This window comes from Salarias fasciatus, chromosome 23 (genome assembly GCF_902148845.1).
Source record: "Salarias fasciatus chromosome 23, fSalaFa1.1, whole genome shotgun sequence".
Lineage (NCBI taxonomy): Eukaryota > Metazoa > Chordata > Actinopteri > Blenniiformes > Blenniidae > Salarias > Salarias fasciatus.
This window is the reverse complement of record NC_043766.1, coordinates 41,649,610-41,676,289: the sequence shown is the minus strand read 5'-3', so window position 1 is coordinate 41,676,289 and position 26,680 is coordinate 41,649,610. Positions and strand designations below refer to the sequence as shown.

Here is a 26,680-nt window from a genome sequence, read left to right as displayed (position 1 = left end):
CACACTCTGTATGGACAACTACTACAACTCTGTTGCACTGTGTGAACAATTGGTGAAAGCCAAAACCAATGTCTGTGGAACACTGAGGAGAAACAGTGAGGAGCCTCAGACCATCAGGGAGGGACCAAGACTGACCTGGGTGTGGAGGAGAAACTAGTGCAGCACAATGACAGGGTGAAGGTTGTGGCATGGCAGGACCAGCGTCTGGTGAATATGGTGACAACCTGCCACCATGACACCATGCAGAGGGTTGAGGGGTAGCAGGAAGGGGGTCAGCTGAAGGCAGAGTGCATTGAGGTGTACAATGCTGCATGGATGAGGAGATAAACTGGACCAGAACATTGCCTGCTACCACTTCATCCACAAGTCACTCAACTGGCCAAAGAAGTTTGTGGTCGACCTTTTTCAAGTGGCCACGTTCAATGTGTTTGAACTAAGGCTGTGACTTTAACGCGTTAGTTACGATTAATTAATTACAGAAATTTTAACGCGATAAAAAAATTATCGCAAATTGTCGCGGAACGTTTGTCACCGACGAGTTCACCCGGACATATTTCGCTGTGACACAACAACGGAACAGCTCCCGACTTGGTGAGTTTCTCGTTAAAATCTGGCGACTTTCCAAAGCCTCCTGGCGACTTTTTTGTCAAAAGCGACTAGCAACAAATTTAGCGACTTTTTCTGGTGCTCTGGAGACGTGACAGGACGTCTCGTTCTGCAGCTGCTGTCCTTAATGAGCTGCGGGTGCTGCGTGAGCCCCTCCCCCGTCCCAAAGCACTCACAGGCGGCCAGTCTCACACAGCGGTCCCTGCTGCAGTCAGAGCAGAGAGGAGACCCACACCACTCCTCCACACTTCAAATGAATCGCGTGTGCACAAATACGCCACTGCTCACTCGCTGACAAACCAAGAATAAACAGAAGAAAATTCATTTGCAGTTCTAAACATATTTAGGGTGTTTTTTTAACTCACATTTTGCTTCTCCCATGACGTTACTCCTCTCTCCTACAGCGTCCATTACAATTACATGCAAATTGCAAATTAGGTAACGACCTCATCTAGCGACTTCTGGCGACTTTTAGGACAGCCAATAGTGACTTTCCTTACTGGGGAGTTGGCAACACTGCTCCTGACGACAGCGCACTACTTGGTCTCATGCACAGAAAATTTAGATTTAAAAAGCCAGTGGATGGCAGCGTGGATAAAACCAAAGCTGTATGCACATTGTGCAGCAAAGAATTTGCATACCATCGCAGCACATCGAGCCTGCTATATCAACTGAATGCTAAGCATGTCGCAGCAGCGACCAACACGCAAGCCTGGCATACAGCTAGAGTTGAAGAGGACGTCACCCCGACTACTTCAAGGACCCTCGCCCAGCCCAACAAAAGTTGCACTAATCAGTGTGTATTGGTTTATTTGTCTTGGTTAAATTCCTCCTTCCTTGCTGAAAAAATGAACAGTGTTTTGTTGCTTAAGCTCATGTATCACTATATTGATTCACTATACCAAAATCCATTTGAAAAAGAAAGGTTCTCACTGATCTCGGGTCAAATATCGATATGCGATTAATTGAGATTAATTAATTACAAAGGCCCTAATTAATTAGATTAATTTTTTTAATCGAGTCCCACCCCTAGTTTGAACTGTACAGGGCCAGGAACCCAGCGACATGCAAAACTGTCCTGGAGTTCACGAGGAGGGCGGAGAGGACTGCAAAGCAACATGAGGAGGAGGATGAGGAGGAGGAAGGCCGACCACCTACAAAGGCACCACACAAACACGACCCAAGTCGCAGGCTGGATGGCCAGATGGGCAAACAACAGCTGGAACACTTGATGTCCACCAGCAAGAAGTCCAGACCAGCCAGGAAGTGCAGAGTCTGAGCCTGGAGGGTCTGAGAGAAGAGACCAAACTGTGGTGCAGGTCCTGCTGGGTCCCCCTGCAGGCAGGAGAGTGCTGCACAGCCTAACACACCAAACTCAAATACAAATGAGTACACACAAACACACACACGTTGTTCACTGGTTCACACACATCTACAGTTTACACACACTCGCATCTGTAAATAGTTTAAACACAAACACACATCTGTAAATGGATTGTGTTGTGTTCTCAATCTGTGAATAAAAGTAGTTATTTTGTCATCAAAATACTTTTTTTTCCTACTTTTGCTGTTTCATAGAAGTAAACAACTGTTCAGATGATGAAGGTGTCATTTAAACTAAAAAAATAAAGAATGTCAGTCACTGTTCTGCTTGAATTTGCTTTTCTGCAGAATAAAACTCATTTTCTCTGTTTTTAGTCAAAATCAGGTGTTTTCACTGAAACCACCTGATGTTCTGCTGCCGATTTCTAAAGATGTAAAAATGTCTAGAATCAAACTTTTTTTTTGAAAGAAGAGAGTCTAAAGTTTCTTTAGATGGGTTCCATGTTTATGTAGTCCTCAAACTCAATATTCTGTGGGCCTTGAAAGTGAAAATGCTCTAAAACCTTGGCAGTCTGGAGCAGTCTGCTCTGAACATGGCTGCAGTCAGTGAGTTAACAAGGAGCCCCGGACTCCGTCCTGCTGAAGCCCCCACAAGGGACGTGGTCAATGCCTTCTCCAAATCCACTAAACACATGTGGACTGATTGGGTGAACTCCCATGAACCCTCCAGCACCTTATGGAGGGTCTGGAGCTGGTCCAGTGTTCCAGGACCAGGACGAAAACCACATTGTTCCTCCTGGATCCGAGGTTCGACTATCAATCAAATCCTCCTCTCCAGGACCTGGAATAGACTTTCCCAAGGAGGCTGAGGAGTGTGATCCCTCTGTAGTTGGAGCACACCCTCCAGTCCCCCTTTTTGAAAAAGTGATCAACCATCCTGGTTTGGAAATCCAGAGACACTGTCCCTGATCGCCACATGTTACAGAGATGTGTCAACCAAGACAGTTCCTGCACATCCAGAGAGTGAGGGCTCTTTCACACCAGCCCTTTAAAATCCAGATTCTAGACCAAACCAGGACTTTCTGGAAAAATATCATCATTTCTGCATGTTTGAAGGCTCTACTGAACCCAGATCCAGATCTTTCAGGTGAGCTCTGGATACCTGGAATCGCCCAGTCTCAGAGTGGACTATCACACTCTCCAACAGCTGCAGTGAGAGGACGTCATAAACATCCCCGCTCCAAATGACAGCTGAGGATGGATTTTCTTCAGCAGCAACAGATCAAACTGAAGTGATTATTGGGATGATGGATGTTTGCATGACATGAAGAGCAGAGTTCAGGATCTCTCTTAGTGCTGCTTGTTCTGGACTTCCTGCCTGTTTCCCACTGTGTGTGTGTGAGCTGGAAATGAGCTGTGTTCTTTGGATGGACTCTGTTTCTGCTGCTTTCTGCTGGAGCTGAAAACATTTCAGTGTTTGATGAGATCAAATCCTCTTACTGCTCCACAGACGCTGAGCCAGCTCCTCCTGCTTCATCCTCCTCAGGAAGTCCAGTGTGATCCTCAGAAATGACTCTCTGCTGCTCCTCTGCTCTTCATCCTCATCCTCCCTCTCACTCTCTGAACATGCTGGGTAATCTGGACTCAGGAGCTTCTTCATCTTCTTCAGCTCCTTCTTTATGAAAGTCACCATGTTGTCCTCCAGCACCTGGAACAGAGAAACATCTGGAGGTGACTTTGAGCTGGAAATGAAAACAGGTTCAGATGCTGCCAAGAACACTCCTGATGTTGCTGCTGTTGCCTCTACTGTTCTGACTGAAGCTTCCATTCATACTAACACTGCTGTTACTGCTTAGATTACTGCTACATTTACCACAACAGTTAGTGCTAAAGCTATGATTTCTGCTCTCATCACTGCTAAGGCTAAGTTAATGGCTCCGGTTACTGCTGAGGTTATCACTGAAGTTACAGCAAACATTATTTTCACTGTTATGATCAGTGTCTTCACCATGAACATTACTGTGACTGTTACTGACAATGACAGATAGTGATGGGCAGATGAGGCCTCATGAACCACTGTATTTATTTTCTGAAGCCACTAGATGGTGCCATCTGTTCAAGAAATATTTGAAAGCACAACTTCATTGTTCGTCCTTCAGCCTTAATTTTACAACCAAGTGTACCATCTAGTGGCTTCAGGCATTATAGACAGTGGCTCATGAGGCCTCATTTGACCATCACCAGCCATTGTTACACTTCTGGTCACCAAGACAATCGTTGCTACGGTTACCGTTAAACGTTGCTGTTACCATTATTGCCAAAGTTATAGTTACACTCACAGCAACTTGCTGTGTGTCATTAATGTGACAATAAAGTGTTGAGTCAAGACTTGTTCTCACCGTAAAAATGGAGTCCATATAAATTTGATAAGAAGGGGTGGAGTCACCACGGGGAACCTGGGAGTTCTGCTGGCTGACGCTGCAGAAACATGTTGACTTTGTTCAAGCTGCTGTGAGCTGTGATGATGAATCCTGACACAAACACTGATTCTCACCCCTCCTCAGCAGGTCCTGGTCCTGGTTTAAAGTTAATGGGTTCATCCTTTGACAAGTCACTCTTCATGGACACTCGGCTGGATGGAAACCCAGAGTCAGAGCTGAAAACAAGCACAACATCAGGAACAGACTGACTGGAAAAATGGAGGAATATGGAGAAGAAAGAGAAGAACTGGGACTTTCACATGGACTTTGATGAGTCAGAGTCTGAGTCATAACTTTGTCAAAATACTGTGAGGATTTTTAATAGTGAGAAACTTTAGCAGTATTTTAGGACTCAGACAGAAAAGTCAGTCACTGCTTTGGAATGAAATGAGTTCTGGTGTCATAGAACCTTCTGAACTAGATCTTAGAAATCCAGAGGTTTGAACTGGAACTACTCTCTCAATACTCAATCTGTTGTTGGAGCTGTGGAATGGCAAATGTTCCTGTTTGTTCTTTGAAATTCTTTAGGAACGTTCAATTTACATTGTACTGAATTCAGAAGGTGATTGAATTATTTTGAGGATTTTTCAGGAAATGTAATCTTAGAATAAAGTTTTACTGTTTAGTGATTTTAACGGAAGTCGTTCATTGAAAAAAAGAAAAGAAAAGAAGGAAAACAAAGAGAAAACTTGAGAAAAACAAAACAGATGAGAAGAAAATAGAATAAAAAAGGAGACTGGTTAAAGCTCATCATGATGAAGACAAATGCAGTGAGAGGGAGACAATAATGTGTGTCATGTTCAATGAATCATTTAGTCAAGAATGAAAGAAAATACACAACAGCAGATGAAAGAAAACCCACTGAGACTCTGAGGAAGGAGATCCTCTGGAATTAATATGTTTGTCATTGGACCAGTCACTCCTCATGGACACACTGCTGGGTTCAGATCCTGGATTCATCCTACAAGAAAACACATTCAGCTTTGAGTGAATGAGAAACAAGAAAGACTGATTCTCATTATCTTCATGATCTGATTCCACATGAGGACTGAGAGGAAAATGTCAGATCACTTTGTTCTACTGAGAATGTTGAAGAACAAAGATCCCATCAGAACAAGATGAGCTTCTCTTCACTGGCTTCCTGTCAGCATCCCTGTGTTTCATCTCATCAGTCATGTCTCAGTTTATTCTGTAGTTGTATTTCAGGTGGACTCCTGAGTGTGTGAGACGTCCCTCTGTCCTGTTCTACAGTCCCTCACTTTATGAATGTCTCTGTTGTCCATGAAAGAATCATCCATCAGTGATCAGAGTGAACATTCTGTCTGTTAGAGCAGAAGTTGTGTTCCCTCCACCAGACGTCTAGAATTCTGAGATCCTGGGTTATTTTGGTTCTCAGCTGAACTTTTCTTTCTATTCTGGTCATTTGAGTCCAGCCGAGGGTTTAGCAGCATATTGAAATCCCTGCTCAGACCAGAGGACCATGAGTTTCTGCTGCCTTTAGTTTGAACACCCGCACTGGACGTATTTAACGCGACTGCATTTGCGCAACAAGTAACACAGCGCCGCGCTACATGCAAAACTTTTCGCTGGTGTGTGAATTCGTTCGCGGGACGCGTCACGCTGGTACAAATATGCAACACAGAACATCCTGCTGAAACATCACAGCTCCTCCTCACCGTCTCCTGCACAGCAGCAGTGGTCAGGATTCTTCTGATGTTTGTCCCACAGTCCTGTGTGCACCCGGCTGTCTGTGTGTGTGTGTGCGCGTGCGCATACTGATCGATGGTGCGGGTTTTGTTCTTTTTTGTTTTTATTACTGTTTTTACTGTTCAGCACTTTTATGAAAACGAGTAGTACTTTTACAAATAGAGATTGAGATGCTTCGCCTGCCACCATGGCTGCTCTGTATCTGGCATGAGGAAGTCAGCTCCGGCTGCAGCGAGGCGCCGGCATCGCTTCTGGCTGCTGCCCTCCGGAGGCGGTCAGAGCTCGGTGAGTTCCAGCGTCTTCTGCAGGAGCTGCGTTTGGACGGCCGGTTCCAGCGCTGCTTCAGGCTGACGCCCGGTTTCCACCAGAAGCGGTGAACAAGCGAGATTGCGCACGCTGCTCGCCTTGGCATCATGCCAACTGTTCTGCGTGGCCGGAGCCCTGCTGCCCTCCGTCAGCATGTTTGTGAAGAGCTCCACGCTGATAGGCTGTCCTGGCGCCAATTCGCTTGAAAGGTTCAATTATTTCAACTCGAGCGACGAGCGATGGAGCGGCGGGCGGCAGCGAGTGGCAGTGCAAGTCGACGGGCGCGCGGATTTTTCCCTGGAAACGCTCGCCGCTGGCCGCTCACCGCGTCATCGCTCACCGTCCGCCGCTCAAGGTTGAGCGACAATCGCGTCATTACATTGACTTTGTGAAACAAACACTCAAACTTACTGGAGAATAAACACACAGTGAGCTCGGAGCAGCGCACTCACTTGCGCTCTCTGTTCACCAGACGAGGTGCCACTCCTCTTTATTTTTCAGTGACGAACCGGCAACCACAACTAAACAACACATCCCTCGAAGATTGTCTATTGCAACACAATGACAGATATCGCACTCTCACAGGGATGCGTGCGTCCACTCGACGGCCCGGGGTAATGCGTGCATTAATGCGTTTGTGCGCGCGCGTGTTGGGATCCTCTCGCGGGCCAGATTGGACGGTTCGGCGGGCCACATCTGGCCCGCGGGCCGCTAATTGCCGACCCCTGATCTACACTGTCAGTAACCTGTCTGTTGAGAACCACAGCCTCCCCTCTGAACTCAGAAACATCTGATGGAGGCAGTAATCTCTCCAGGAGACTGCCTGTTAGCTTCTGTCATGAAGGGAGTGAGAGCAGCGCCCCCTACAGCAGGACAGCTACACAGCAGACTGATCCACAGTAGAAATGTGTCTTAACACTGTCAGTACGGCTCCTGGTGCTGCTGCTGGACTGCAGAACTACCAGAGGGACAGTTTGGACTGATGGAGCTGATCCTGAGTCCGAAAGACAGAAAGTCAGGTTCTCAGCAGGTTTAGAGCTCATGTGTGGAGCTCCAGTCCTCCGGGTCGGCACCCTGCATGTTTTAGCTCTCTCCCAGTTGCAACACAGCTGATTGCAGTGAGGGCTCCTGATTGAGCTTTCTAACCCGAACTCAAACCCGTATCATTACAGTTTTCAGGGACAGATGACGATGATGAGGAAGATGAGGTGTGATAATCCCTGTTGGGTTGATAAGTAGAGAGAATAACAGGCTGTCCAGACACTACAGTAATTTAGTAATTTAATGAAAATGTGAAACATCCACACCCTATAAACATGGTATATAAGTGCATACCAGGATTGGCAAATAGAACGAATAATCTGTTTACGGCTATGAGAGTGAACTATGTTTGAAAAATTGAATGGAAAAACACAAAATTCCACTAAAGGAGGTTTTCCCACCCACGTGCAAAGGTCCTGACTCCAGTGAATATTATTTACACTAACTGGGTTTCTTCCTGGCTTCCAGCAGCGGTCATGGCCGAGGCAGACGTGTGAATCCTCTGCTCCACCAGACTCGGAAAGTTTTAGCCTTAAAAGCCTCAAAATGAAGAAAAGCCTCCCAGACAGCAGGAGAGGAACTGGTGTCTGATGAGTTTGAGACAGAAAACTGACAAAGACCCCAAAACTACAAGACACGACCAAACCAAACCAGATCTGAAGCAGCTAACGCTAGCACAAGCTATACCAGTGATACACACCAGCAGAGCTAGCTGCTAGTCAGAGATGCTAACGGAGCTGAGGACACTCTGGCAGGAGGACAGCGTCTCATTCCAAGTCCTGAAAACCTGGAATCCTCAATCTAAAAATAAAAGAGCCAGTGGAGGGAGGAGAGAAGAGAGAGTGAAACAGAGTGAAGACCAGAGCAGGAGGCATGAGCGAGTGTTGGGCTAGCTGCTAAAAAGAGAAGCTGTCCTCACCGCCAAACATGATGACATGGAGAACAGACTTCTGGAAGCACAGGCAGCACTGAAAGACCTTGGTATGCAAATAGAAGCAGAAGACGGAGACATGCTGGACAGAGAGCTGATGGAGAATCAAAGAAGAAACAGCAGCTGGAGCAGCAGGAAGTAGAGCCTCATCCATGCAGAGGACGGAGACATGGAGCAGAGGAGACATGAAGGAACATCCAGAACCATCCACATCAGACTGGAATGTGGGGAAAAGAGGGTGAGAGAGATTCACTGGTGACCAAGACAAGAGATCAGAACTATTTCAGGTTCTGGATATAATTTAATTAGATTGAATAAGACGGGGTGTCAGGTCCAGGGCCGGTCTTGGGTATAGGCGAACTAGGAGGGCCGCCAGGGCACAGTGTGCAGGAGGGGCGGCAAATTACCCTCCCAAAGTTCTTTTGACAGGTGGGCAGGTCAGTCGTTATCCTGCGAAATGAGCGCTATACTATTGTTATGGGTCAACAGAAGGCATTAAAATAATGTTTTTAAACCTTGATGCTTTGAATGAAGATGATGCAGACTCCTCACTTGTGTCTTATTTTCTCTCCGAGCAGCTACGCAAGACTCTTCATACAAGACGAGGACATTTTCACATTTTATTATTACTTTTTTTTTAACACTGTCCTGTCCAGCATGGAAGCAGCAGAATGGAGCTTCTGGCTGCTGTGATGTTCCAGACAGATCTGCTCTTTAAGAGGAGCTGAGTCGTAAAAAGCTCCTCTTAACATGTTTTTTCATTTTATTTCATTCATTTTGAGTACTGATACATGATATTGGTGGACCTGACAAGGGGACAGAAAGACAGAAAAGAGACAGAGAGAGAAGGAAACAAGTGAACAAACACGCAACAACAAAAGAGTTGAGAGAAGGAGGGAGAGAGCAAAGATACAACGGTCTTTCAATGAATGTCGACAGTCCAGAGGAGCGGCTGCTGCACCTGCATAAGACATGACAGAGAACATCCTACGGACCACAAGAGAACAGAGGGACTGAGTCCACATGCAGAATATGAAGAGTGATTAAAAACCAGCCTGATCATGACCTCTGACCTCTGAGAAGACCAGAGGCAGACCAGAGAAGCCCTCAGGGCCCAGACAACCGGCAGCCATCCCAGAGCCCAGTCCTGAGCCCCCCCAGGCAGACGTCTATTTGCCGGTCCAGAAGGGGCAGAGGAAAGCCCCGGCCGGGGCCATGGGACCTGGACCCAGGGAGCTAAGACCGGCAAGCGCCAACCCCGCAGCACACCCGGGGGGGGCGGAGCCGAGAGGCTAGGGCCAAGAGCCCACAAGACAACCCCCCCAGCACTACATCTGCTTCCCTGAGGTCCGGGGCATCACAACCCCCTAAAACCCTCCAAAGTCTCAAAAAGTAAGAACATGGTGTGAGACGACAGAGGAATTTGGATCAGTAGACAATGTAGAACCAGCTGCAATAGACTACATGTCAGCAATGGAGAAAGCCGAGGAATATTTCTGCAGTTATTTTACTGGAAGTAACTCTAAAGTAATGAGAAAATAGTGTAATGCATTACAGTTCAGATGTATTCAAAATAGTAATATTGTAAAGTCAGTAATTGCTCTCAAACCACAGTAACTAAGAAGATAAAATATCTGACCTTTTGGAGGTAAGTTGTCCCGAAACTGGTGATAAGTCTGTGTGTCAGTGTGTGTGTGTGTGTGTGTGTGTGTGTGTGAGCAGGGTGTGTGTGTGTGTTCTGTGTCTGATGTCAGTGTGTAGAGCTCATCATGATGAAGACAGATGCAGTGAGAGGGAGACAACAATGTGTGTCATGTTCAGTGAATCATTTAGTAAGAATGAGAGAAAATACACCACAGCAGATGAAAGAAAACCTACTGAGACTCTGAGGAAGGAGAGCCTCTGAAATCAATCAATTTGCCTTTGGACCGGTCACTCTTCATGGACACACTGCTGGGTGCAGGCTCAGGTTCAGGTCCAGGTCCAGCTGCCCCTCCTGATCCAGGACCAGGAGGGTCTGATGTTTTCTGTTTACTCATCCTAAAAAAACAAACAAACAAAAAACAAACAAACAAACAAACAAACACAAAGTTTACCATTGAGGGAATGAGAAAAAACAAGAAAGATGGGCAGGTGTGTGTGTGTGTGTGTGTGTGTTGGTGTGTGTGGGTGTGTGTGTGTGTGTGTTTGTGTGTGCACATCAATAAAGGTAAAGATTCATCATAATGCGTTGGCTCTGATTTTGATATTAAATTTAATTGAAAAAAGAGTAACATCATGATCGTCAGAAGCAAGGAAGACAATAAACTGTCTTTCCCTGTCTTCTCTCTTTCTGGTACTGTCCTTGAAACATGTGAAGAAGTTAAATATCCAGGACACTGCCTGAGTGACGACCTGTCTGATGATGGGGACATTCAAAGACAATGCCGTATGATGTCTGCACAGGCTAACATGCTGAAGAGAAAATTTAGTATGTGCTTGTTGCCTGTTAAGATAACTCTTTTCAAAACCTTCTGCACCCCAATGTATACTGCCCACATTGTGGCGGCACTACAAAAGGAGCTCCATGCAGAGACTCAAGGTGACATAATGATGGCCTGAGGATGCTGCTCAGTGTGCCCAGAGGGAGCAGTGCAGGCCAAATGTTTGTGAGCGGGTGGTTGCGCTGTCTTGGGGTCGGGATCTGGGCCGCTTCGCTGGGGGCTGTCTTCGTGTTTGGTTTGGATTGGGGGTGGGGGGGGCCGCCGGTTGTTGGGGCTGTCTGGCTGCGGTGGGGCCGGGGCTCGGGGGGCCTGGGTCGGTGGGTGCCGGTTCATGTCCGGGTGGCCGGGGTGTCCTGGGGCGGGTGTGGCTGGGGCCCTGGGCCCTGGTACCTGGGGGCTGTCCCCTTCCATTGGGGTGGGGGGGTCGGCCTGGCTGGGGGGGCCGGTCGGCTCGGGCGTGCTGTCGCGGCTGGGTCGGTGCGTTCCCTGGGGTCTGGTTGCTGCCCCGGAATCCAGGGCATCGGGGTGGGTGGTTGTGGGGGTGGATGGTGGGGTGGATGGTGGGGTGGATGGGGGATGGTAGTGGTGGGCTGTGGGGGTTAGGGGGTTGGCGAAGGTGGGTGTGCGTGTATGTGCATGTGTATATGTGTGTGGGTGTGTGTGTGGAGTATGTATGTATGTCTGTATGTGTGGGTGATGGAGGTGTGTATGTGAGGAGAGAGTGTGTTGCCCTGTGGGGGGGGCCCCGGTGGGGCCTGGGGTGGTGGGCCCTGGGTCTGGGTCCTTCTGCTGCCCCCTGTGTGTCCTCACCTTCACTCCTCCTGATGCATGATGGGTGTCTGCTTCTTGGGTCGGTGGCTCTCTGGCTATGGTAGCTGTCCGCCCTGGTCCTGGCGGGGGGGGGGGGGGGGGGGGGGGGCGCTCTGGCCCCTGGCCCTGTCCTTCATCCGGGGGCTCTGGGTGACGGGGGTGCTACGGCATCCCCGGACCCCCTCACTCCTCCCACTCTCATGCACACACATCGTTAGGTGCTTTGGGAGGCAGGCTTATCAGGTAGGGTGTGTGGAGGGGGCCATCTAAGTGGCCCCAATCATTGCACCCTTCGAGGAGGGGGGTGGGCTCCGGGGTGGTGGGGGGGGTCGTGATGCCCTGGGTCTCAGGGTACATGGCCGGAGGTGGGGGGGGGGTACTGGCCTGGGGTCGGTAGCCGCCCAAGTAGGCCGTTCTCCGGGGGGGGGGAGTCATGGCCTCCGCTTGTGTGTGGGGGGTCGGCTCTTGGGCTCTTGGGCCTTGGGCTCTCAGGTCTGCCCGTCGGGGTCCCCGGCCAGGGCTTTCTTCTACCCCATTTCAGGACTGAAAAAAAAAAAAAAAAAAAGGGGGGTCGTGGCTCCTCTTCTGCAACGCACTTGAAGCAATTGAAGCATTTACTAATGGTTTCTTTCTTTCTTATGTCTACATTCTGCTTGTGTTGGACGTCGCTTTGGACAAAAGTGTCTGAATGAAATTGTAGAATTGTAGAATTGTAGGACCGGAGCGTGGGCGTCTGCCTGGGGGGGCGGCTTGGATCCGGGCTCTGTGATGACCGGCTGTCTGGGCTCTGAGGGCCTCTCTGGCATGCTTCTGGCCTTCTCAGGGGTCAGAGGTCATATGCATGATCACTCACCATCACTATCACCATCACATTTGCATGATCACGCTGATCTTTAATCACTCTTCACATCCTGGGTACCTTGTCTTCTTGTGGGGGTTAGAATAACGGTGATCGGGAGCGGATTGTATTTTGGAGCAGATTGTAGGAGGTGGGTCTACGCCGATCGACAATCCGCTCCGTGTCCCTTATAACAGCCTGACAGCGGAGCGGATTGAACTGGGGGACTGTTTGTTCTGCGCATGTGTTCCCTCATACGGAGTGATGTGTGACGTGCCAGTAAACGGGAAGCAGCACAGTCAAAAAACCAGCAGAGAATGCCACGGTGGTTGAAAAACACTTTTTTAATAAAGAAAACCCCGACAGATAAAACATTGGACAGGCGAGATGGAACCAAGTGGCGCAACAGCGAGTTTTATAAAGAGCTCTATAGCAGAATATGAGCGACTCGCGGCTGGTGTTACTGGATAACCTGGTTCCCGTGTTAACGACAATGACCGGCGGAGGTCTGTCATGAACACCTGCTGATTACAGCAGTGTTAAAGTAAGACTCACAAAAGACTTTAAACTTATACACTCACTGTTAACTGTCGATAAACCGACGTTCGCCAGAACCGACTACATGTTTCAGTCATGTTTTGGTCACAAGTTAAAGGGCCTGTATCACTGTTTCTTTAGCTAGTCCAAACCCTATTATTGGCATTACCATGGTAACAGTTTTTTTTTGGCGCTAAGGAAAGTCATTCTGTGGAAATAAAAGATTTTCTGGGGCTAATTCTGAAACCGGAAGAGGAAAACGCTCTGTTTTCACTGAAAATCCCGCTCATCCCCCTTTGGACTTTGACTGACCAGCTACTTCAACAATCGGAGGTACGTTAGCTTCTCTAAGGGTTAGCTTTAGCTCTTTAGCTTAGCTTCTCTACGCGCAAAGACACGCGAAAACGTCTTTTCCTGTTAGAAACTCACCAAGCGCAGACCCTCCAGACCCTCCAGACCCTCCAGACCCTTCAGACCCTTCAGACCTCCAGACCCTCCAGACCCTCCAGACCCTTCAGACCCTTCAGACCCTCCAGACCCTCCAGCCCTCCAGACCCCCAGACCCTTCAGACCCTTCAGACTCTTGCTCTGCTTGATTGTTGCTTTCAGACGATGGTTTAAAGTTATCTCTGTAATCGGAGATACAAAAAGCAGCAACGCTGATTGCCGAGGGCCTGCGGGAGGAGCGGGGGGGGGGGGGGGGGGGGGGGGGGGGAGTCTCCTCAGTGGAAAATGCGAATCAGCTGCGTGCTATTCTATTCGGCGGAATGTGGGAGTGAACCAGGGAAATCTGACCAATCACAGAAGGAAAACTACTGCAACAATCATCATCAGTCAGGTAACCCAACCAGTCCCACCACGGTCTAAACAGCTCACGTTCCCATTAGTGGTGTGAACAAGCAATTCTGCTTCACAATGAGAGGAAGAGCCGACATGCAAGCATCAAAAAGCAACGTACTATGAAGGCTTGGCCGACACAAGCTTGTTCTCCATGTGGGAACCTTTCTAGCACCTTCTGCTTAAAACCCAGAGAGTCAGAAGGATGGTGAGGCCTCACTTCACCGTCTGTGTTCAGAGAAAATCAAGGCAAGAGAGTGGTGTTGTTATGTAAGTAAAAGACACTCCCTCCAAGTTTTAGGCTTTCTTGGAACTGAACCACTCCCATCTTCTCATCACTGAAAAGAAGAGGCATGATTGGCCTGATTTCTGGAATGTAACCTGACAGCAAAAACACAGGAGTGACGCAGCTTCATGAACAATGTCCACAAACACACGCACACACTTTTGTCTTCCTATCCTCGTGGGGACCTCCATTGACTCCCATTCATATCTAACTACTAACCCTTACCCTCACCCACACTAAAACAATGCTAGCCCTAAAGAAATGTTTTTGCCCTTTATTTTTCAGTAACAAAACATGGCCAAGAAACACTGTTTCCCCTCATAGAGACCCAAAAATGTCCCCACAAATGATATGTGCCTGGTTTTCCTATAGTTGTGGGGACATTTTGTCAAACACACCCAGTCAATCAAAAGTCTCTTTTCTGTATTGTGACAGTCTTTAAATCAAACCCTGACGTTAGAAAAGCTTTGAGACAAAGCAGAAGAGTCAGTCAGACAGATCTCCATGTTCACCTCAGATCAGCTTCATGTTGCCGCTGGTCCGCTCAGTCCTGCTGTCTGTCTGAGTGTGTCTGATGTGAGGACGGCTTTAAATCCACCTTCAGAGTGACGTCAGGAACCAGTCCAGCAGCCACACAGCAGCACACACTGTGGAGACATGAAGAAGGCGTGGCTCCATAAACCCTCCCACACAGTCACACAGTGTCTGATATTCTATTAGATATGAGGTGAGACGAGTTCAAGTTTAGAAGGAAGCCCACTTTATTTTAACATTCTGACTGAGGGAGACCAGACCAGGAATAATGTCTCCTTCTCTGAGCCAATCAGATTCCACAGCATACCGACTGAGGGAGAATGTGGGGAGTACAGTGTATGAATTTAAAAAAACACCCAAGATATACTTGAATTCATCCAGTAATGCCATCGGTCCAACAAAACCTCTTATTTTATAGGATAATGTGGGAGCTGCGCGGTCGATGTGAGGTTAGAAATTCATGGTTAGAAGTATTTCAGTTATTTTCCTTGAGCTTCAGTGATCAAGGATCCTGATGGTGGCACTGTGGATAAACCCCACTGGCCTTTTGTGAAGAACAGTATATCCTGTGTTTCTGGACTCAGTCATTCTTTAGAAAGCGACGGCCTGTGGCTGGCCTGGTGATACTCTGCCTTCCTCTCTCTCCCTGGCTTTGTTTCTGCTGCAGGCAGCTGTGGGCGGAGCTACCTGAGAATCAGGATGATGCAGCACACCTGAGAGGCTGGGCCTCGGAGGCTTGAAACCATCAAAAAGTCTCTCTATATAGTCACATGGTTTCAAGTTTATTTCACAATATGCCACACCAAGAATGGACTTTTAAAATGGAGAGGTAAGTTATTCCATTTCACAGTAACACACAGAACAAGAGGCTGAGTTCTAGTGAGGTCTGGAGTATTGCATGAACCATTTCACTGTGTGACTGGAAATCCTTTTGAAGGGTGTTTCTGTGGGTTGTTCAACCTGATTGATTGAAGACTTCCCTGTAGCTGCTTCAGAGTTCTCTGGGATAACTTTGTCAGTGGTTTGTGTGTCAGTATACTTCTGCTGGAGTTTATTATATAGATGGAGTTTGATTTGCCAGATTTCATGAAGGTCATAGTTGGAAAAATCTCTTTGTTGTACTGAAGCTCAGCGACTGTCTGTTGCTGAGCTTTACGGTACTGAGGTTCCTCCTACTGCTGTAAACAAGAATTGAGGGGTGAGTGATTTCTGACAGCTGAACGGGCTGTACTTCCAAAGGAGGCAAGCCAAGCTGACCAGTCTGAGACAGTGGAAGCGTCTGGACCAGAGTCTGGTAGACCAGGCGGGGCCTTTCAGGAGCTGGAGCTGAAGTAGAAGGTTAGAAGTGGAAGTTATGCTGGTCCATGAGGAAAGAATGAGGGAACTAGAGATTAAGTCCAAATTGAATTGGAAGAATTGGTCGACAAACTCCTCCAGTTTCAAGTTTTGATGTCATATTTCTCCCACAATGAAGGAGCAGCTGGCACTTTGGCCTGGCCAAAGACAGAGTGGACTCTGTTACTTCAGTGTGTTCACTGGAAAAACTCCTGAGGTTTGTTCCTCATTGACACCTGGTCAAAGCTGGACTGGGAGGCTGTCATGGCTGCCATTGTGCCTATGAGCCTGTCCCAGAAGCCTGGAGACAGTGTTTCAGAGGCTGTTGGAAGTCAGACCACAGGACATTAGTGGAGTTTTGGAAGGAGGACTCTGTTTACCAGTGGTGTGCATCTAGAAAGTTGAAACAAAAGTTCAGTTAAAAAAAAAATTAGTTCTTAATTTGACTCTAAAACGATGGTAAAATAGTATGACCATTTTTCATGAAATTTGGAAAAAAAAATATTTCTTAATTTTGATGAAGAAATTTTGAATAATGCTTGCGCACGATTTAGTATTTTGTAAGAATGAATTAGTTTTTTTTTTTTTTTTCACCATGTCAGTCCGGGGCTCCGTAATAAGGCTATAGTAAAACCATTTTTCATGAAATCTGGCAAAAAAAAAAAAAAAAAAAGAAATCTAATTGACTTTAAAAAAAAGTGAGAGCATTTTTCATGAAATTTGGCAAAAAATATTCTGTCATTTGACTATAAAAAGTGGTAAGGCTATAGTAAGAGCTTTTTCATGAAATTTGGCAAAAAAAAAAGTCTTTCTTAGGTTCAACTTCAAAAGGTTGCTCAGGTTATCGTAACACCGTTTGCGGTTGAAATTGGAAGAAGGAGATGGGAGTCAAACCTCATGAATCAGAGACCACGGCTCTACCGAGTGAGCCACGACCACAACATTGCTTTTATGGCACAACTGATACAAGACCAGCAATAAGTGGAAATTGGAAAAAATGCAAGTGTTTTAATATCGATTTTAAAAAAGTGGTAAGGCTATACAAAGACCATTTTTTGGTGAAAAAACGTGACTTTTTTTGACACTTAAAACTGGTCAGGCTATAGTAAGACCATTTTTGGTGGAAATATATAAATATATATATTATATTATATATATATATTATATATATATATAATATATCCTAGAGGGCATAGGCCACCCACAAAGGAGCAATTCGTTGTACATGAAATGATCCGTCCAGCAGGGGGAGCCATGACACCAGCAGTGGTGATGGACCCATCTGCATAGGGTGGGATCCAAAAAAGGGAAAAGAGGAAAACAAATAATATTTGAAAAATGCCTGAGGGTGTGCAGCTTGTGCATGGCTGGCAGGGGTCGTTGTGCTGTCTGCTGCTGGTTGAAGCACTCCACATGTGAATGGAACATCACACTTTTCACATGCTGATGATGTGCGTCCACCATAGTTTTTTGCATCACTTGTACCTGGTGACGGGTAAACGAGGCCACATGAACCACTGTTTTTATTTTCTGAGGCCATGAAACTCTTGGTTTTAAAATGGAGGCTGAAGTCCTGACAATGAGGTGTGCTTTCAAACATTTCTTGAACAGACAGCACCATCTAGTGGCTTCAGACAATATGGACAGTGGTTCATGAGGCCTCATTTGCCTATCACTAGTTGCACCTGCACTACTGTGAAGGCCCAGTGAGTGAAATGATCAAACCAGTTGTCGTCACCACCGTTGAAGATCTTCTGCCCTGCCTAATTGGCTTTGTTCCGTGGAGGAGGGCCTGGGCTACTAGCCTCTGGAAGCAGAGGAGCTCCTTCTGCCTGCTTTTCCAGGACCTAAATAATGATAAAACAAGCATGTCAAATGTAAGAATGTATAATGTTTTTGTTTACATATGATGTTCTTGATTAATCATCAATATCTCTCTCTACAGTGTCATGCCCCATATGTAATATTGAAAGCAAGAACACAATTCAGTTTTGATGTTGGTGGATAATCACTGTTGCTTTTGTTGACCAAAGAGCAGTAGCGATGATGACCTGTAGTCAAATGTCATAAACTCGACTGTGATATTGCAAAATAACATACAGCCTACCCCCAGCGGTGGGGTGGGGGGTGGGGTGGGGGGCACTGGTTATGGTAAAACTTGTGTGTCAAGAAAAGTGCACCTCCAACTGCAATTCAACATTTTTTACTTCAGTGAAAGACAAGCTAATGTTAGATAGCAATAAAATGATGTATGGTAACGGATACAAATCCGATACACAGAGGGCCTTTAATACCTGTGAACTTTTTTAGCTAGGAAGAGTATTCAAAAGAGGACCAAAATGACACATTGTACATCATTCTACAATTTTAAATAAGTAAATTAGGAGCAATCCTGCAGATAGTGTAGATAGCTTTCGTTAGAGACAAGCTAGTGTTACCCACTAGCAACTTTTATTGCCACTCATAGAAATCAGCAAATGAACAAAAAAATATTTATCCTAGTACAAGTTTTGGAGGTAGGGTTACTCCAGAGACTTGAATGATTAAATAATTATAACTATGGTTGTCGGAAAATCACAAGAAATTTTGAAAATGACCTCTTTCCAGGAAAATTTGCATCCCTCATGTCTTCAGCTGGATGGAGCAGAAGCAAATGATGTCATGTAATAGGAAGCACTTGGAAACTTTTTTTTTTTTTTTTTTGAAATGAAAACATCTATTAAGTGGTTTGCTGGCATTTAAGTAGGAAAAGTTGCATTAGTACCCGGTATTCCCGCACAATAAGGCACTCGTAAAAGCCTGTAATTTTTGCGGGAATTACGGTAATCAACCTGATCACATGAGCAAACAACCCTGCTTGCTTTTAGCTAAGCTAGCAAGTTCAAACAGAATGGCAAACATTAAGCTTCAGGCACATTCTCCACCTCCAACCTGTCAGTCACCATATCACACAATTGTCCTCCAGTCTGCCAACGGCGGAGCACGGCGCGTGCTGCATAGCCAGCCGACTTGGGGAGCAGCTGGACGCTGTCGTGGATTTTAATTTAAAACGTATCCTCGGCCAGTTGTGATGAAAAAAACCCACAAACTATTTTCCAGAGAAATCGTATAATCTTCAATTATATCCACTCTTGGTTCTTGAAATCTTCAATCTTGGTTTTCTTCAGAAAAAATCAGACAGAGTCGGAGTCAGAATACAAAATAGAGAGCCTTTATTTCTAAAACCCTCGCGGCAGAGCCAGCCAAAAAGGGAAAAAACCAAAGGAACTGGCGCAAAGACCGAGCTCAGCCTTGCCCTTTTTATACTGTTTCTGGAAGGACACCTGTGTTCACAGCCCCCCCCCCCCCCCCCCCCCCCACCCCCCCCCCCCCCCCCCCCGCTCCACTATATGAAACTCCGTTGGGACTGTACACTGGTACAGCTGCAATTTCCCGCTTTCCCTCCCTCTTTCCACCTCTCACAAAGGGTGCAGGTCCTTGTACACATCTCAGTACTCCTTATCAGGACCTTCAAACTCTCCATACATTCACTCACGAGTGCCAGATACTCTCCAACATTACATCTTGCCAAGTGGGGTCCCATGAGATACACATGGTTTTTTGCTTTTAGAAAAAATAAAAAACAGACTGGCCGGCCGCCAGGTGAGTGCCGCTAAGAAAAAAGGAAAAAGGCATGCAGAAAAAAGGAAAAGAGAGACAGCCAGAAATACTTGGGTTGTTGTCACACATAATGCAAATAATGAAAATGACAAATAACATATAATAAACATGATGTGAAGACTACTATGTAATTATTGAACAACGCCGGGCCGCAGCCTGCATGCTGCGACGCCGAGAGCGGCCGGCCCCCGCCTGGCAGCCCACCCGCCGGACACCAGGAGGGGCTGCTTGGCTGCAGCTGAGCTGTCAGTGGGGACTTCACTCAGGAGACCAGAAGCGAGTTAGACCAGTCGTGGCCACGCTCTGAGCTGCATATCCGTGAAGAGGAGCGATCCTCAGTCAAACTCGCTTTGATATGCTCGCTTTACTCACACATTTCAACCGAGAATGTAACCACCAGATTGCCAATATGTATGTTGCTCATACTATTCTATACATCCTATGCGCCTTAAAATGTGGTGTGCCCCATATATGATTTTTTTTTTTTAATAAAAGCCATTCATTGACTGGTGCGCCTATTAATCCAGTGAGCCTTATAGTGCCGAAATATGGGTCTTTTGAAATTTTTCATGTTGATCCCACAAACTGAGTCCATGACAAACATTGATGTGGTTTTCATTGTTGCTTCTTCTTCAGGTTGAGCTGCTGTGGTCTGTCAGAGAGAAGCTGTGGAGCTCTGTCCTCAGTTCTCAGCTCTCAGTCCTCCAGTCTGACACATCTGGACCTGAGTAACAACGACCTGCAGGATTCAGGAGTGAAGCGTCTGTCTCTTGGACTGGAGAGTCCTCACTGTAACTGAAGCTCTCAGGTCAGGATCCAGCTGCTGCTTGATCATGTGGAGGATCTTCCTTCTTCCTTCTGACTTGATGCAGCCATGTTTGTGTCTCCAGTCTGTCAGGGTGTCTGGTCTCAGAGGAAGGCTGTGCTTCTCTGGTCTCAGCTGTGAGATCCAAGTCCTCCCATCTGAGAGAGCTGGACCTGAGCTACAACCATCCAGGAGACTCAGGAGTGAAGGAGCTGTCAGCGGCAGTGAGGATCCACACTGCTCACTGGAGACTCTCAGGTATGGACACACAACAGGAGCTCATGGGATGTGTCTTGACCAATGACCTGTCTTCCTGTCTGACTGTCTCTCTCCCTGCAGGGTGGACCATGGTGGACAGCAGAGGCTCAACCAGGTGTGAGGAAGTGTAAGTTGGACTGTCCTTTGGTCCCAACAACATGTCACGAATTCCACAAACAACAAATCCATCACATGGTGTCACATCAGGACTGAACTCTTTTTCTCTCCATCAGATTTCTCTCAACTTCACTGGATGAAAACTCAATGCACAGAAACCTCAACTGTCCAACAACAACAGGAAGTGACACGTGTGGATGAAAATCAGCCGTATCCCGATCATCCTCCAGATTTCATGTCTGGTATCAACTGCTGTGTAGAAATGATCTGAGTGGTCGATGTTACTGGGAGGTCGAGTGGAGTGGAGGTGTTTCTATATCAGTGAGTTACAGAAGAATTTGGAGGAAAGGAGTCAGTAAGGAGTGTAGGTTTGGAGGGAATCATCAGTCCTGGAGTCTGATATGCCATTATGGAGGTTACTCTGTCTGGCACAATAACAGACACACATCCCTCTCCTCCTCCTCCTCCTCCTCCTCCTCCTCCTCCTCCTCCTCCGCCTCCTCCTCCTCCCCCCCCTCTGGTAGAGTAGCAGTGTATGTGGACTGTCCTGCTGGCTCTCTGTCCTTCTTCAGAGTCTCCTCTGACTCTCTGATCCACCTCTACACCTTCAACACCACATTCACTCAACCTCTATGTGCTGGATTTGGATTTGTAAATCCCATCTACATGGGCTCTGGTTCTTCAGTGAGTCTGTGTCCTCTGTAGGAAGGACAGTCTCTGTCTCTGACAGCAGGGAGGAGGAGGAGCCTGTCAGAAGGTGGGAGGGGCCTGTGAGAATGTGGGAGGAGTTTAGCTCCACTAAAGATGTGATTTCTTCTGTGTTCTATCTGGTGTTTGTTGTGGTTTCATTGTTGTGGTGTTTCTTGAAATGTTCCACCATAAAATAATCATTGACAAGTCACACACTCTCTCACTTTTACCTGTTGTCTTCACCAGGCAAGTTTACATGGGCCCTATATAATCAGATTGTTACGTGAAGCGGATTGTAAATGTGTCATGTAAACACCGAGTGGATCCGCTTCACTCGGAGCTGATTGTATTTCGGAGCCCATAGTACCAGGTGGTCTACGCTGATCGATAACCCGCTCCGTGTCTCATACAAACGCGGCCTGACAGCGGAGCGGATGAAACGGGGGATTATTTGTAGGGCTGGTGTTATGGATAACTGGTTCCCATGTTGATGAGTGACAGGTTTCTGTGTAAAAGACATGCTGGTAACAGCAGACGTTAACATAAGACTCACAAAAGACTCTAAACTTATAAATCTACTGTAACTGTAGATAACTGACGTTCGCTAGAACAACTACAAGTTTCAGTTGGTATTCTAAACATTTGTTGGTCATAAGTTAACACAGATACCAGTTAATTCGATACATCACCAGGCAGAGCAAAGCCCCGGTGCTTTACACCAGGACGAGGCGCTGGCGGGGGCTGGACTCCGGCCAAGGGAAGCACTCGCTCCTTGAGCAGCATATCATGGGAGATGTTGGGATATTATTTGAGCAGATATCCAGTTGATAAAAAACATTCTGCTCGGCGCTGAGGACTGCTGATGCAGAGCTAAAGACCTGAAAGTTCCGTGAGAAACTTTGTCCTCATGTAACAGAACACTGTTATAACCCGCTTCAACCCAGGGTCCTGTAAACGAGGGTTCATCGTGGGATCGCTTTGTACACTGTTCATAGTGTACAGTGCGTTTAACATGATTGTTTCAATTGGAATGGAAAAAAACACCCATGTACACTGGGCCTATGTTAAAGGGATACTTCACATTTTGGCAAATTGGCCCATTTAGCACAATTCCTTAGTCATTTCGAACAGCATACATACTGTTTTTGTGAGGGCGAGCTGTTGTTTATCCAGAGGCAGTAGCGGCCCGTGGCGCGGGGCGAAGGTGGTGAGAGAGCTTTTTTGTCCGCCCACACCGCCAGCCGCGGGCGATGCGGTGTTAATTCACTTCCGCATTGACGGGAGCGCTCGTTTCCACACCCGCGCATTCAAGGCGCATTCCAAACAACACAACAGGTAGGCAACGATTATTTTTAATAAACTGGTTTCTTCAACACTGCCCGCCTGAATGCGCGGGGTATGGAAACGAGCGCTTCCGCCAATGCGGAAGTGAATTAACGCCGCACCACCCGCCGCTGACGGTGTAGGCGAACGAAACAAACGCTCCCCGCCACCTGCGCCCCGCTCCACCGGCCGCTACTGTCCAGAGGTGAGTCGGGGAAGGTTTTCGGGACGGACACAATGGAAGTGGGCGATATTTTTGCTTCCCCTCGTCAAACTCATCAAATACACAATCCAACAACCCCAAAACACTTTGGTGGACACATTATAATCCGCACATTCACTACCGCTGTGAAATATTAATGAAAAATTACGAGATTGAGTTGTTTTTGCGAAGATTGCTAAGACGGAACTACTTACTAAACATGGCGTCTGGGCGTAGTGATTTCAAAAGAAAAAGTAGTTCCCAGTATTTGCTTCAATGTCGTAACGCTACAATATTATTTGTTGGTGTTCCACAGCGTAGTGAATGTGCGGATTATAACGTGTCCACCAAGTGTTTTGGGCTTGTTGGATTGTGTATTTGATGAGTTTGATGAGGGGGAACAAAAATACCATCCACTTCCATTGTGTCCGTCTGGAAAAACTCCTCGACTCACCACAGAGTAAACAATAGCTCGCCCTCACAAAAACAGTAAGTATGCTGTTCGAAATGACTAAGGAATTGTGCTAAATGGGCCAATTTGCCAAAATGTTGAAGTATCCCTTTAAGAGTTTCTCCTTTATGTTGAAGTACGCTACCATGATGCACACGTGTTTTTGGCTTTTCATTGTTGGTGCCAGATACAGACCGACATAGACCGGTGGGAAGGCAGTCGTGTGACGGGAGCTCGAGCTGGGACTGAATATTCATCCAAAATACTCAAATATGCATGATTGAAGAGAACATCAACAAAAATGAGTTTTCGTAGGTAATCGCACACCATTTTAGAGGTGCATTAAGGAGTTTGCATGTTTTATGTGAAACAATGACCCCTGCAGGCCTTGGGCGTAACTGCAGCTTAGTGAAACACTCGTGCCTATGGGCTTGTGTCCACGTACGTGCACGGGAGAAGGGACTCCTTCCTCCTCTATCAGTCGCGCTCGAGTAAAAATTAGTTTTTTTCTGCCTGTTGGGGTCTGTGCTGGAGTTGTGGCAGTGCGAGAAGCCGGTCTTTTCTTACTTTCTGGAAGATCCATCCTCATACTGCTCAGTTATTGCTGCTAAGCATCTGGCGGAGTAATGGCGAACAAAACAAAACCTAAGGATATCGGGACAACGTGAGGCGCATTATGTCACATCATCTCAAATTCTCCCCCAAAAAATTCTGGTGCCGGACCGGCACTGCGACTTTCAAGTACAATTAAGCGCTGTTAGAGGTACTTGTAATGAATATGTCAGGGGCACATTGTACACACCATTGAATATTTGTACATATTTATGGTGGAAATAAGTATTTTTAAAGTTGAAAAACTCCTTAATGCACCTTTAACAGCTCAGAAAAGTCAGTTTTTCAGGGTAGAGCGAGTTCTCCTCTCCACACATGCGCGAGACGCTGTGGATGCTTTGTTGCTTGTAGATTTACTTTTCCCCTCAGGTACACACAAGAGGGATGAATAAAGTTCTATCTATCTAAAAGAAATGACTTTGTTTATCACCCTTTTCTTCTATGTTGTAGTTACGTCAATACTTCATAATCTACTGGAATACAATTAAAACAATTGAAAATGTATGAACTTGATGTTATAATACATAATACAGACAGAGCAATCAATTTATTGATTGTTTTATAACAAACTTGTTTCAGCAAATGTATGAAGATGAATACACACATCTGATTTAAAAAATAAATATCTTTAAAATAGGGCTGTCAAAATAACGCGATAATTGCGTTAATTAATTTATGTAATTAATCTCATTAAAAATTTTTAACGCAGTTTAACGCATGCGCATCATGACAAGCCTCACCTCAGCGGGTGGCAGTAGTGCACCCGCTTGGAATCGGCCTGGTCACAATCAACATTGACTCCAGGTGGACAGCAGACTAAAAAATTCAGCCTCAACAAACTGTGCCAATTTTTATTTTCACTATACTACAGTTTTCGAGCAATCAGATGCAAAAAAATTCATCCAGTAATCTTATTTGGTAGTAAAATGGTGATCAGTTAAAGATGTCGAGTAAAATGGGTATGGACTCTACATTAGCATGACTTGGATAGCATAACAAGACTTAAAACAGATGAAAAGCATCACTACAAACTTAATAAACTCAGTTGTTTGTTTAATTTAGTAAAATATATGAACAGAACTCTGCTTTATTGCCCATCAAATGGACCACAAAAGACTCTATAACGTGCAATGTGATGAAATATGTGGAAAATAAATAATCTTTTCTGCAACTTAATATAATGTCTGGCACATACAATTTGCACATTGCTGGATTGCTGTAATTTATGTTTCTTAACTGATTTGTATCAAATGAACAACAACAACTGCATTATTTCTGAAATCTTGACACTCAGAATCCAGGAAAAGACGGTGAGGTACGGGGGTTTATGGACACTACATAATTCCATCATTACCCGTGACAGTTACTTATTGGAGGAAACACTTAACTACACATCCTACGGCAACATGTCAAACATACATGATATATCAGAATTAAGCACAGAACTGTATTGAACATTAAACATCATCAAAAGGAACACACAAGTGAAAGTTGGCTCAACTTTGTCACGAGACAGGATATATCAAATTAAGTCCAATAAATTTGCACCACAAATTACAAACTATAGTTTGTAAAATGTCCTATCGGGCCGATGAATCGGCCAATCCGATGAATCGGTCGACCTCTAACTGGTAGTGCAGTGAAATAACATAAAGTCATTGAAATTGTTGTTTAAATTATCTGGCAATTACCATTACCAAAATTACCAAATGAGAATTTTCCCGTAGCATTATGCGAGTTATTCAAAAAGAGTAATTTTGGAATTCAAAGTCCTTGCTTAGATTCTCTGCGTTAGTTTTCTGTGGGTAAAATATGTACTTTTAGGCAAATATGTTGTCTTGAGAGTTGTAGATAAATACACCCCTTTTCAACATGCTCACATGTTCCAATAATATCAAGAATTTCAACTTCTAAGTGGAATAACAAAATGCGAGGGCATGGACACTACATGGGGTACGGACACTACAACTGCAAAAACAGATCCCATTTGCAACTGTTGTAATATTAATTGTGTGCACTATATCCACAACATATCATCATTCAAATAGTGCTACCCAGGTATATAAAATAGAACATTCAGCTCAAGCCAAATACATAGTAGGAATGAGGAACTGGATAGGGGTACGGACACTACCGGAAATTCTGGACATGGAGATACTATATTAGTTCAGCCTTTGTAACTTCATAGATAGTATATTGCTGATGCTATTTTTGGTCAGAAACTGATCCAATACCATAATAGATATATTTTAGACATGGCCTTGGCTTATATTGTGCTTATTTAAAAAAAAAAAAAAGTCTCCATTGAGTCAAAAATCAGCTGAAATAGAGAAATATATAACGAGTTGAGCTTCCAGCTTCGCGGAACACAGCTCGGCCCCCACAGCTCGAATTTGCTCGAAACAACCTGCAAAATAAAAGTAATCACATCCATTATCAAGAAACATCACAGTATTTCAATATATTTCTGATTTCCTTTGAAAATGAAGCTCCTAAAATTCAAACAAT

The 26,680-nt window shown here is 45.8% G+C and overlaps 1 protein-coding gene across 1 annotated transcript in view; it reads right to left on the bottom strand.

The window, feature by feature from the left end:
* LOC115381190 (NLR family CARD domain-containing protein 3-like) overlaps positions 1-26,680 on the bottom strand; it is an 86,712-nt gene that overhangs the window by 10,656 nt on the left and 49,376 nt on the right. The window contains exons 4-7 of the mRNA XM_030082454.1: positions 5,272-5,370; positions 4,484-4,585; positions 4,329-4,407; positions 3,430-3,637 (exon numbers count right to left, since the gene is read on the bottom strand). Coding sequence (XP_029938314.1) covers positions 3,430-3,637; positions 4,329-4,407; positions 4,484-4,585; positions 5,272-5,370 — 488 coding nt within the window. The remainder of the gene's footprint in view (positions 1-3,429; positions 3,638-4,328; positions 4,408-4,483; positions 4,586-5,271; positions 5,371-26,680) is intronic.